The 13,475-nt window shown below is 43.5% G+C and overlaps 2 protein-coding genes across 2 annotated transcripts in view; both read left to right on the top strand.

The window, feature by feature from the left end:
- DIP-theta (Dpr-interacting protein theta) overlaps positions 1 to 5,778 on the top strand; it is a 39,118-nt gene extending 33,340 nt beyond the window's left edge. The window contains exon 13 of the mRNA XM_002133081.3: positions 5,113 to 5,778. Coding sequence (XP_002133117.3) covers positions 5,113 to 5,309 — 197 coding nt within the window. The 3' untranslated portion in view covers positions 5,310 to 5,778. The remainder of the gene's footprint in view (positions 1 to 5,112) is intronic.
- A 4,271-nt stretch (positions 5,779 to 10,049) lies between these two features.
- On the top strand, positions 10,050 to 11,892 carry Cyp6a16 (Cytochrome P450 6a16). Its single transcript, XM_002133082.3, is given in 3 exon segments — positions 10,050 to 10,339; positions 10,342 to 11,136; positions 11,258 to 11,892. Coding segments are annotated over 3 exon segments (1,491 nt in total). The 5' UTR covers positions 10,050 to 10,077; the 3' UTR covers positions 11,692 to 11,892.
- The last annotated feature ends 1,583 nt before the right edge of the window (positions 11,893 to 13,475 follow it).

The following is a 13,475-nucleotide window of genomic DNA, read 5'->3' as shown; positions in this document are numbered from 1 at the left end:
TCTGTCTGTCTTTCTGTCTGTCTGGGTGGGTATAATGTGCTGCTAATGTGGACCATCGTAATGTACAATCATCATAAATAATAACGGGCTTTCGTTTCGTATTTGTTCTTAGTTCTTTCGATAGCTCGTAGCTCGAGGTGCCAATGAAACTATAAGAACTTAAAGGTTAGGGGACATGAAACAAGTCAGGGACTGACTAGTCGTCTCCGTGGAGGAGCTGCAGCTGCCAATCGATAAGCATAAAGTTTTATACTTGTACTTCCTTCCCTGATCTGCACGCCCTGTATCCCCGCCCTCCTTTAGCGCACAATTGGCCTTTTCTGCTGCTCCGTTGCCAAAGGACGAATGCATAAAATTTTACAGGCTCTTTGCAGTGCAAAGTCGAAATTTTTCTGCATACAAAGCGCGACGAGAAATCAAATGGGACAAAAATCCACACTAGAATTTCAATTCAATTTTAAATCTGGGCACATAAAGGCTTAGAAAATGCCGAAGGCTAGCCTTATACGAAAATTATTCCAATTGAAATAATAAGTATATTAATAAACAATAAATATACATATATATAAATAATGCCTAAGGGACCTCAGGCATTTTGATACCGAATATTAATGCAATACAGGATTGGCCTCTGCCCTATATTGAGCACTTTCAACTTTCCTTCGTATCAATTGTTGACACTTTTTCTCTTATGAAATTTCCAAAAATTGTCCAAAAATAATTTTCAACAAAATCAATTTGAAGAAATTGAATATAAGCGCATGAGGCGGAAGCGGTGGGAAGGACAGTTCTCCGAGAAACGAAGCGCAATATAAAAATAGCAGACAAATTGCACACAAGGCGTCAAGGCGATAGAACCAACTCCCCCTCTATATGGTCCTCCTGCTCCTCCTCCTCCTCCTCCTCCTCCCGCAACGATTCTGGAAAAGGGCCCTGGTCCTCGCCTTCATCTAAAGCAATTTTTTGGCAAACGCAAGCAGAAATGTTGCATCATTCAGAGAGGGAGACAGAACAGGACGAGCTCCCTCAGCGGTGGGGGGGGGCAGGCTGGGAGGCAGCCTCTGGCCAGGAGGCCGTGTGCCTGCCGTGCGGCAGTGGCAGTGGCGGGGTGCTTCAATGACGACAACTTTCAAGCGTTGCATGCAACGTCGTAGGCGCTGCGTTTACAGTTAGATTTATTACCTGCTAGATGTTGCACATACATATCGCGCCACCACCCTCCCCCATCCCCATGGGGAACGTCGAGTGGTGTGTGTGTTACCCGTTATCGCTGCGGAGTTTTGCATATGTCGCGACTGTTTTTGCCACACCCGCCATGCCCCCTCCAACGCTGCTGACACTTTAAGGCGGAACAAGCAGGCGACAACGAAAGTTTCACGACCAAAGCGTTCCATTTCCCAGGGGGGAGGGGGGACAGTCGCCCTTGTGCTTTTGGGGGGGGGGAGGAAAATTGTGTGTGTTGAAGGGAGAATTATGTGCATTTTCATCCGGATTTTAATAGAGAATTTTCTATAAGTTGGGCTTTCATCAATTCATAGCTTTCAATTTTCTTTCTTCCTTATCTCTTAAAGTGTGGATGCATTGCGTAATAGAACTATTTGCAATTGTCGTTCCGCACATCTACTCGTACATTCGATCGGTCAACACAATTCGCCATTAACAAACCTTAAGCACACACCGCATGAATTTATCATGTAGCTACACAATCGCCTTCGCATTCGCAAATACATACATATATCGCATTCAATTGAATTTCCAATTATGTTCTGGTTAGGCGGTGGCATTCAGTACAGGGACAGGCCCCTGAGTTAGTTCCACAAGAACTGGGGTGGGGGCTTTCGGGCCCTCTCCCATTAAACGCTGCTGCAGATGCATTTGGTGCGCCACTCAAACTGTCATTAAAATGTTGCAATCAACCACAGAGAGGAGAGGAAAGGAGACAGAGGAGAGAAGAGAGTCATTGCTGCTGCTGTCGCTTTCATATTTAATTTGTTCGGCCAACGGGCAAACAATATGGCACAAATTACAAGGAAATGCAATAAAAAGAAATTGTCCAAGGCCTGGGCAGTGGACAGCAGCAGGATACTGGATACAGGATACAGGAGGAACGAAACATGAGTAGTCTTCAGGCCCACAGCCCGGACACGGACCCGGGCCCGGATACGTATCCGTACCGGACTCGGACAGATGATTACTTCAGCATTCAGTGTCTGGCAATAATTTGCCTATAATTTGCACCATTCCCTCTCTGTGTCTGTGTCCGTGTCTGTATGTGTGTTGCAACAACGCCGACAAATGGGCAAAGTGAAAAATGATAAAGTAAATGAAATGCAACAGACAGCAACCGAATTGCCATCGCGTGCCCACGGGTTGCCAAAGCCGGCAAAGTGTGCCATACTTCTCGGAAGAGGATCAGCATAGGGGGGCCGTCCTGCGGCTACAGGATAAAGGGGTAGTCCTGCGGCTACACGATGGAGGGGTAGTCCTGCGGCTATAGGTTGGAGGGGTGGTCCTGCGGCTCACTCCTCTGACAAGTGCAAAAAATATACACTTACAATAAATATAACGCATGGCAGCAAAGGCAGGACCCAAGTGAGTCTCAAGTGCTGAGTGCCAGGACCTGTTTTTCCTTTCATTTGCCGCTGCTCTCTCCTCTCTCTCTCACTCTCTTCCTCTGTCTTTTCGGTTAAGTGCAACAGGCTCGCTCTGCAATCGAGGTGTGAAAGCACACAGGCCTACACTTAATGGAGTAAAAGCAATGCCCCCGAGGGCAGGCAGGTCTTTACCATGGACATGGACTGAGGGAAGTTCCTTCCATATGAAGATAGACCAATGAAGATACGAGCATTCGAGAGAGTATCACAAACAGTTGCACGTTTGTTTCTATTAGCCACAACAAACTCCACTCCACTCCACTCGAGTCGAGTCGATGGCACCCCTGAGAGAGAGCCCAGAGGCTGGGAATTATGCAGAAATTACGCTTAAAGTTTCAAGTAGTTGGAGGAGGAACACTTATAAGAGCCCATGTTTGAGCCAAAGCGTTTCGCTTTGCCATACAGACAGGGCACGGGATGGGTAGATGGGAGTTTTCTTTGGCATTCAGTATGGGTTTTCCTTGGTTTTTCTTTGCTTTTGCCGAGCTCCTTTCTTTCTCTTTTTATGCTTAAGCGCTTTAAAGACACCGTTGGGACTTTCTCTTTACCCCTATACACACAAACAGGACACACAGGACACACATAAACACATGCTCAAACGTCAATAAAAATCAGCCACACGCATACACTGACACACTCACATAGTGGGTCGGTGGGTGGGTGTTAGTGCCGCTGTTGCCACAGCTTTCACACATGGAAATGTTTGCAGACGCCATCCCCTTGCCTTCCTGCAAGCCATCAGGAAGCAGGGAACCAACACAGTACCCAGCAGAAAGAGGAGTTTTCTGGAAAAGCTGCTTATAGAAAAATGAAATACCAAAACACACAAACACCTACACAGTCAGACAGAGAGAGAGGGAAGGAGAGGGAGGGAGACAGACAAATAAATTTCCAAAGCAATTTGCGCATTTCCGTTGTAAAAATAAAAGGGTTTCTCGTTAAAAACAAAACGAAAAAAAAGTCCCTTCGATGGACCTGCAACTACGGAAAATAAAGTATTCACTGATGCCGCTTCCAATGCCATATTTCATAGTTATGATAAAGTTCAAAATGAAATGAAATAAAATTCATTGAAGTTCGACGGGGACTACTTTTGGGATCTGACCTCAGAGGCGGTTCATGCAGTTTTTTGAAATTTCATTAACATGTTTATACTTTTCAGAGTGAGTTTTTGTTAGCTTTTAATCGGAAAATTGCAGATATAGACCAGCATTTGGAAAGACTTTTTAGTACGCTGAATGCACCTAACCTAAGCACGCTCCACCGCCATTTCCATTAACTTCAATTATCAACACACAAATCCCAGGAATTTGTTCTCTATTTGAAAACTTGCAATTTCTCACCACACACCCACACACAGTCGTTGTATTGCAACCGACATAGTCCCGCAAACAATTGTTTGCAATCCACCTAATGACCAATGGCCCGTCCACGTCAAAGTCAAACAGAAACCAAAGGAAAAAATCCGGAAAAACTAGGAAAAAAAAAGGGAAAAACGAGGCAAACAAAAAATATAGAGCCGGGCCCCAGCACGCAAACAAATGTCCAATGAAACAGATTGCCGGACAAACAAACAATCGAGCAACAACAAAAAAAACAACAAAAAAAGGAAGAAAGCCAAAACTGGACAAAAAACAAACTGCAGGATAAATTGATGGCAAAAACAATACACAGCCTTTCCACTTTTCCGGCTCACCTCACTCCTCCCACACTCACTTTCCATGGAACCCATAGACGACCCCATAGAACCGTACCCGTTCCTCCTCCTCCTTCTCCTCCTACTCCGCCTCTTCCAGCCATATCCGATACTCTCCTCTCATCTGTTTGGAATGCATGGCGCAAGGGTTTAACGCACTTAAGCAATAAAAATCGAAACAATTTTCCGATGCTGCCAAGTGAAATTGAAACAAAATGCCAGCAAGGACTCGGCAAGAGGCAAGTGGCAGTGTGGCAGTGTGGGTGGAATACTTTCGATTTTTTCGGGGGGATAGAGTGGACTGGGAACTGTATAAGTGAGAATGTTATAAATAAGTGGGGCAGGCGGGCGGGGCAGCGTTGTGTCCTTTTTATATGCAATACTTTCTGCTCCGCCAGTTGACAAACAGTTCGGGTTTGGGTGTATCCTGTGTGTCCTTCGACTCGTTTTTCCCGCTTTCCCTCTCTGTCGGGGTGCCCCTTATCTGTGGCTTTATCTCTTTCGCACTGTCGCCTGCTACAAATGGCTGGCCATAAACGCATCCTGTGTCTATTGTTTATGCCCGTTGGCGTGTGGCAAGCGCATAATTGAAAAAGGACATTCAATTGATGACGTTCAAGTCCCAACAATATGAAGGGCACATCATAAAGTGCCCATGTGGCAGTTGATTAAGTCAGAAACAAAAGCGAGGGCTCCCACAAAAGAATCTATAAATATTTCAATCAATCATTGTGACATTTCTATTTCCATTTATATTTCCAGCACCCGATCATGGTGGCAACTACAGGGCGGAGGGCAAGAGCCCTCATCTAATCAAACACGATGCCAAGTCCCTAACAGATGATCTGGATCGAATGCAGGACCTCAAGAGTGCGACATCACCCCTACTGTTCCCTATGGAAGCCCTAGCCCTGCCCATAGTCCTTTTCCTGGCGCATCTATCTACGTGGCATGGATAATTCATCTACAGAAGTGCAACTCGAGTATTTCTGAATATTTGTACAAAAACAAAAAAGGAAAGTATAGGAAATCTGCAAAAGACGAAACCAAAGTTAGTTTAACTAAGAAAAAATAAAAAATAAAATATAACGTAAGCATCGATTCGGTCAACAAAATCCGTGTATTTTGTATGTGTTCTAAGTTATGCCCGAATGTTGAGAGTCGCTTACTGTAAAAAGTCATTTGTATAGCATTTAAGGTGGAAACTCATGAGTTCAGACAAGGTGGTGGAGGCGGAGGCGGAGGCGCAGGAGGAAGTTTATGGAAGGGATAACGGAAATACAAAGTATTAGAATGTAAAACATAAGACGTAGAGTTAAGCCATTCAAAAGCTACATAAAAACTGTTCTCAAGCTTGACTCCAAACCAAAACAAAATAGAAAACAAAAAAACATTTATAAAACTAGTGTTAAGTTATTGGAATGCCATCATTCCTATTTTTAACTCCGTTTTAGCTTAGTTCCCGAGCACTGCAAGCTGTATGATAAATAATACATATATAATACTATATTGTAATATCATCTTAATTTAACAGAATCGAAATAAACATAATGCCGTCTTACAGAAACAAAACACACAAAAAAATTCGAGGTATTATTCAAGGATTCATCCTTAATTGGGAACTCCTGGGATATTTTTAAATGAAACGTTTTAATCGGACTAAAAAACAAATATCCTTGGTACTTGAAAATATCCTAGATCCTTGACAAGGACTCCATTAAATCAAGGATGTTCTCGCGATCACAGGAGGCCATTGCATGCTTAGATTGGCCCACAAACAGCCGAAAAATCGTAATATGTATGGCTGGGGACGTTAGAGTCCTTATCAGAGGGTCAAGGATATTTTTCTGAAAACATTAAGCCATGGCACACCCAGATCGGCCAACAAATAACAGAAAAGACGAGATATATATGACTGGAAACCATATTCTTGACACTTCGTCCTTGATAAGGACCAGATCAAGGATTTTCCCCCGATGACAGGAAGCCATGGGACGTCCTGATTGGCCCACAAATAAAGGAGAAAACAAGATATATATGACTGAAGAAAAAATCCTTGATCCTTAGTGCTTGATAAGGACACTATCACATCTGGAATTTTCTTCCGATCACAGGAAGCAGTAGCATGCCAGGATCGGACGACAAATAAGGGATAAAACTACAATACAAAACTGGCTTTTTGTTGTAATTTACTGTTGTTGTTGCTGTCAATTGTTGTACAACAACAACCCTGAATTTGCGAATGCTCTAATGGCAGAAAATGAGAAATTTCAGATCTGGGATACCAGGCGAACAGAAATCAGTAGAAAGCAACTTTAGCGAATGTAAAATTTGTTGCATACTTTTGGGGTGCACCAAAAGCTGAGTTGCTTTCTGCTGATTTCTGTTGGCCTGGTACCGAGTTTCGAAATTTCCTCGTTGACGTCCGATTTTATTTGCGTTTTTGCTTTGGCTATATCTCGAGTATTTATGGGACGATCTGGGAGGGGCATGTCTTTTCGTGATCGGGAGAGTCCTGCCATCCGATTGGCATCAGAAAAAAGGACATACATTTTTCGACGATTTTCGCAAAAAATACCGTTTGACAGTCTGTATCTGGCTTTTTTCAGTACTCTATATCTGTTGTATTTGGCTGGCGATCTCGGCTTGCCACTCCTCCCCGTAGCTTTTAACCGAACAAGGACATCAAGGACAATAATGATATGCCTCTTTAACGCTATTTTTCAATAGATTTTTTTAGAAAAATCGCTAAAACTATGCCGTTTCCTGTCCGAACTGGGCGTGCCACACCTCTTTTTAGTCGGCAGAATGTCCCCGACCATTTAACGACAAGGAAAATAAGGATATTTCCCTTTTAACCTTTTTTTCAAGATGAGCCACTATATCTTTCCCATTTCTTGTTCGATATCCCTGATTTTTGAAACCAGACTCTCCATTTCTTGTCCGATATCCCTGATTCCTTAAAAGCGGATTGAAATCAAGGACAATAAGGATATTGCTGCTGTTACGTTTAGTTTTTTATATACATTTTTGGTAATAGCCTCATTGTTCTTTTTGATATAATTCCGCTATTTCTCATCCGATCCTGGCGTACAATGCCTCCTCGTAATCGGGAAATATTTGCGATCGTTGAGAAATAATTTGAATATACTTCAATGTACTTATTATTTCTTATCTGTGGCCTAATCTGTTTCGCATTCTCAGCTGCTACGACCTTCTAGTCCTTCTAGTCAAGTGGCAGTCGATTAATTCTGAAACCTATGGGAGAACAAATAAATTTATACTTTTCCTTCTATTACAAGTAGCGCCGATCATGTAGCCCTCTACAGAGTCCGTATCTCCTTAAATACGATGCTAGATGATCTGGATGCAAAAGTGGATTCAGCAATTAGATTGCAACCATTCACTAGCTTGATCTTCCAGACATCTGATTCCACATCCTTGCGTTTTGCCTGCATTCTATAATCCTAATTGACTTCAACCATATATTCTATAATCCTAATTTGCCTCTCACCTGATTATGGAATTTGCTGGTTTATTTGAGTGGATTTCGTGTTTTCTGATTTTTGGAAATTCTTTTGGTTTTACAGCAGCCCCGAAGCGAGTATTTACTGAACCGCAAAATGTACACCAAACTTCCTCCCCCGTCGCCCACGCCACTGCAATTGTTTGCTTTTTGCCAGCAACCCACATGGCAACAATTTCATATTTTTCATTTCCATTAAAAAAAATTTGAGCGCAACAAAAAACTCCCGCGACTTTATAATTCAATTTAAAAAGCGCAGAGCAGCAGAGAGCAGCAAAGAGTCGAGAAGAAGAGCGTGGAGGAGAGCCGTGCCAGGGTGGAACACAAAAAATAATTATTAAAATAAATTAAATGTCTGCCGCTGCCCTCATAAACTTCACCGAGTGGGCAATTAAAGGAGCCGCGGAGTGAGCCGAGTACTGGAACGCGGTTAGTTTTTTCCTGTCTCCTCTTCTCCCCGCTCCTTCGAAAGTTGAAGAGTTAAGCGGGAAAAAAGAGAGAGAAGTACGTAACGTAACACAAAAAATAGAGTCCAAATTGCTGGCATGGCATTTTGACTCGAATTTCACACAACGGCATGGTAAATGGCAAAAAATTGGCATGTGAAACGATTGCAGGAGAGAGTCCTGCCCCAACAGCTGCAGTTTCTGCCACACTACACCCACCCCCACTATCTCTCTCTCTCTCTGTCTGCTGCTACCACGCCCCCACAAAAGGAGCAGTTAATAAAGCCCGCAGACCATGTGCTGCATGACCAACAAAAAAAACAAAAAAAAAATATAACGAAGACACATAAATGTAGAGGCGAAGAAAGGAACCATTTTCTAGAGACAGACCCGGCAAACCCGGCAAAAGAAAAGCGCTGACCAAAAGGAAAATGATTGGAAATGAGTGAGGGATTAAAAAATAATTGAAGTACAAATTTGATTTGAAAAATGCAATAGGGGTTTCGTTCCCAGGAGCTGGCCCTCATCTTTGCGCACTTTTCATTTCACGTTCGCCGCATTCTGTAATTATAATATTTAATAGCCATAGAATATTTACAACTTTTTATTATCTTATGGAATATGACAAACTTTGTATTATTTTATTTATTTATATATATTTGATAATATCAATTTGCCATGTAATCAAATATGCCCGCAGCCATTCGTCAATTTTATTGTGGCTAATGGTGTGGGTTTGTTTTTTGCAGAGTCGTGACACTGATCGGTTTAATGATGGGGAAACCGCAAAAAGTTTTCCACATTCATTTTCGACATGCATATTAAATGTTGGAAGGACGGCAGAGAAAATTGCTTCAGCAGGTTTAGGTCAGCTCTGATAAGGCTTTCCTTTAAAAGAGAAACCCATCTATCCCTTTTTTATTTTTTTTTTTGTCTTGCCTTCAGCGTACGGCCGGGAATTTGTACTGCCTTTGTATGTGGAGCCTTCGCTCCGCCATGCTTTGATATCCTATGCTTTTTGTCCATTCCACTTTCGTATGCAGTGCGTTTTAATTTTTTCTTTCGTTTTTGCCATCTCCTATCCTTTTTTCCCGTTCTTTCTTTGCCACTGAAGACTTTTTGTGGCTGGAGCCATTCCGGCGTCAAAAATGTGTCAGCTACCAGAAGCCTGCTAATATTTACTAATCAAATAATTCCGAATATATTTAACTTTCAAATGGAAAGCATAGATTCGAAGCACAGATCGTAACGCTTCCTTCCTCAATCTCTCCTACTCCCCTCCCAGACGACGTTGTTGTTTAAATAATTGGCAGCACTGAAAAAGTCCCACAAAATGAGACTTCTCTTCTTCCACTTGCCTATCACGGGCTCGAACCACGGACAATTTTCAACACAGGCGCTAGCTCGGGTATTTTTGTACAATTATTTAAACTGGCGCCCCTAGCGGGAGAAAAGCGAAACTGTTACATTTTACATTCTACACTGACGCCCCCCGTCTAGAATTATGTAAAAGTCCATGTAGCAAAATTTAACTAAAATACAAAAAATTCATTAATTTACCTACAATTATTTGTTCTTTCAAAAGCAGATTCAGAGTTTCGAGTGCGCAAGAGACTACAATACTGAGAGGCTGATAGATCTGTCGCTGTTTCTTTCCTCCGCTATCTGACAATCAGAAAAAAACTTACATTCATTCTAGCAGTTTATAAGATAGACCCATATCTGATTTCGACTCAGTCTTATCTGAATTCTTTGATGGGATTCGTGCTGATATTGTTAACATCGCTGCTCAGTGGCGTGCTTGGATACCTGCGATGCAAATACAACTACTGGCAGATAAATGGGGTGAAACAGCTGCGGGCCCACTTCCTCTTCGGGCATTTCTTCAAGATGAAGTCCGTGCGCCTAACGGAACTCCTACAGGAGACATACGATGCGTTTAAGGGTAGTGCTCTGGTGGCAGGAACATACGTATATCTACGACCCATAGCCGTCATCTTGGACTTGGACCTAGCCAAAAGATACTGGATAAGGACTTTGACAAGTTTGTGGACCGCCGAAACTTTCACAAGGAACCCTTGATGGACAACCTCTTCAATGCTCAGGGCGACGAGTGGTGTACGCTGAGAAAAAAGCTGACGCCAATGTTCTCGAGCGGAAATTTGAAATGTATATTCGGAACGATTACAGAAGTTGCTCGGCATCTAGGGGAGAGCTTTCAGGAGTTGATTGGCACCCAAGGAGGTGTTCTCGATGTGCATGATCTGTTGGATCGCTTCAGCATGGATGCCTCTGCCACCTGTGCCTTTGGCATCCATTGCAATAGCCTCAAGGATCCGCAGGTGGAGTTTCGAGAGCACGGACGTAAGATCTTTCACCACAGCGATGACGGTATTCGTTGGCGCATCTTTAAATTCTTGTATTGGAGCGTCTTGGCAAAACTAAAGCTCTCCGTGCGGTTCTATGACAAAATCATCGCAGACTTTTTTACACGCATCGTCAGGGAGAAGCTGGAGTTAAGGCAAGATTTAAGGCACAATATCAAGAGAAATGACTTCTTGGAGCTTTTAATGGCATCGAAAGATGACAATGAATTGACTCTGGAGCAGCTAACAGCCCATGCCTTTGACTTCTTTGTGTCTGGCTATGAGACCAGCTCCAGCACAATGTCTTGTGCTCTCTTTGAGCTCGCCAAGCATCCATCGGTGCAGCAGAAACTGAGAAATGAGATCACTGGGATTCTGCACAAGCACGCGCCAAATCTGACCTATGAAGCCGTGCAGGAGATGCGCTACTTGGACCAGACCATCACAGGTAGGTTTCGTTCACAGATAAGATGAAGATAACACGGCGAAAGATGCTCTATTATCTTATCCGATAACAAATGAAGTATGAACTGGCCGAGTAATCTTACATTTATTCTTCTCTCTTAAAGAAACACTACGCAAGTACCCAGCTCTGGCCTCCCTGACACGAATCGCCGCCGAGGACTATACGGTTCCCACCGCTTCTAGTGACATTCCCTTGGTTCTAGATAAGGGCACCATCGTTCATATACCCGTCCGTGCCATACACTACGATTCAGAGATCTATCCCGAACCGACAATATTCCGGCCGGAACGGTTTGAGACCTCCACCTGCCTTCAGCGGCATTCCATGGCTTTTCTTGGCTTTGGCGATGGGCCACGCCATTGCATAGGTCAGCAATTCGGCCGAATGCAGATTAAAATTGGACTCATCGCGTTGCTAACGAAATATCAGTTCAGTTCTGTGCCTGGATTCCCAGACGAGCTGCCGATAAGCAAAGGGAATGTGATACTCAGACCTAGGCAAGGGGTTCTATTGAAAGTGCATCGAGTGCCGGAATAAACAAAAGGCCAGCCAAGCGGTGCGATAACACCTGCGCAACATTCGATTCCACTGAAAGGGGATCTTGTGAATGTCCGATCAGAAAAACAAGGGTCTTCGGTTGCAAACGAATGCTCGCCCGATCTGCCCGAAGTAATCAGAAAAGTGTTTCTATTAATCTAAACAAGAGAATGCTTTGAATAAACAAACTGCCCTGCCAGATGGAATGGGTTTCATTGGGCTGTGGGTGCAGTCTGGTGGCATCTGGTAACATCTGGTGTCGTCAGCTCGGATCCGAGCCTGTTGGCGTCTGATGGCACCTGTCAGCAGAAAATTGAATTTAATTCCCTCGTTTGGCGGTCGATTGAAAGCCAAACCGAAATTTATAGTTGCCGCAAAGCTGCAGCCTAGGAACCGCCGCCGCGCCGCAGCATCACCTTCCCCCCCCCTATAGCTGGGGCTGGCGGCAACTCCTCAGTTATCCCAGAAGCCAGAATTCCGACACCATGAGGCATTAAATCAACACAAATGACTCACACACACCTACACACATGAAGGCACGCAGCAGTGATACACATACGCAGATACGGACACACACACACAGGCACAGATGCAAAAGAGGGGGGTGGGAAGTAGACTTGGGCAGCCATGTGAGCCGACCAGAAACCATTGCGGTTCATTTTGATGCACTGCTCCGTTAGGCCAACACCCACATGTCCTTCTGCTCAACGCTGTGTGTGTGCTTCAGTTGAAGGATGTGTGCGGGTGCCTGTGCCTGTGCCTGTGCCTGTGCTCGCATAAATCCAAACATTTACAATATTTTGCTAATTAGCAAAATATGTGTGAATAATGCATATGACAAAGAGGGAGGGAGCGAGAGAAGTGGAGCGGTGGAGCGGTGGGGAGTACTTAGGTTGATGCATCCTGTAGGTGTCATATTAAATTTATGACTCGTAGAGGCTGCCCACAGATATAGAGAGGCAGCGACATACAGAAACAGATGGACAGGGGCAGAGACACTGAGATACAGAGATACTGAGGGCCGGAGAATGAGAAACAGAGTTACCCAGAGACAGTGACAAGTGGCAGGAACGCAGGACAATATCAACATTTCGGTCAATGATTAGTTCTGGGGGCCAGCAAAAGTTTCAACTACCAGGAGAATGCTTCGTTCCGTTATTAATCAATGCATGAGAGGAGCGGAGCGGAAGTCTGCTGACAGATTAATACATCTGTATATCTGTACATATGTCTGTATGTATCGGCATCAGAGCTTTGTAGGCGAATGTTCGGACATGAATTTTAAACAATTTGATAGAAAGAAAGAAACATCTGGTACACATTAAACTTAACGAAGTGACATTGAAAGCATTTCACCCAAAGACTTAAAGACTGTGAATGCGATTTTTAAGGATATGTTAAGGATATAAAAATAGTTCACATTCTCGGCACATTGTTGTTGTTGTTATTGAGAGAACAATCGGATGCGAGAAGCGAAGCTTGGAAATGAAACGAACTTCCGTCTGCCGTCACTCAGATCCAAAGAGAGGAGAGCATAAACAACATTTAAATGTTAAACGGTCACTTCTGAAGAAATAGGATCTGACTGTAGACTTATTTTCACATTTATTATCCCTAGGCGCACATGCAACCTTAAAATCATCGCACAATCACCTATGGACTACCAACGCTGATTTATTCATACCTATACATACATATAAAACCTAAAACCTGTGCGTGTTTCTGCTTCAAAATGATGTCAAATTTACCACTTGAGATCATTGATAAAATATTTGGACATCTTG

This window comes from Drosophila pseudoobscura, chromosome 4, assembly GCF_009870125.1.
Source record: "Drosophila pseudoobscura strain MV-25-SWS-2005 chromosome 4, UCI_Dpse_MV25, whole genome shotgun sequence".
In the NCBI taxonomy this organism is placed as follows: Eukaryota; Metazoa; Arthropoda; class Insecta; order Diptera; family Drosophilidae; genus Drosophila; species Drosophila pseudoobscura.
This window is presented reverse-complemented; position numbering and strand designations above follow the sequence as displayed.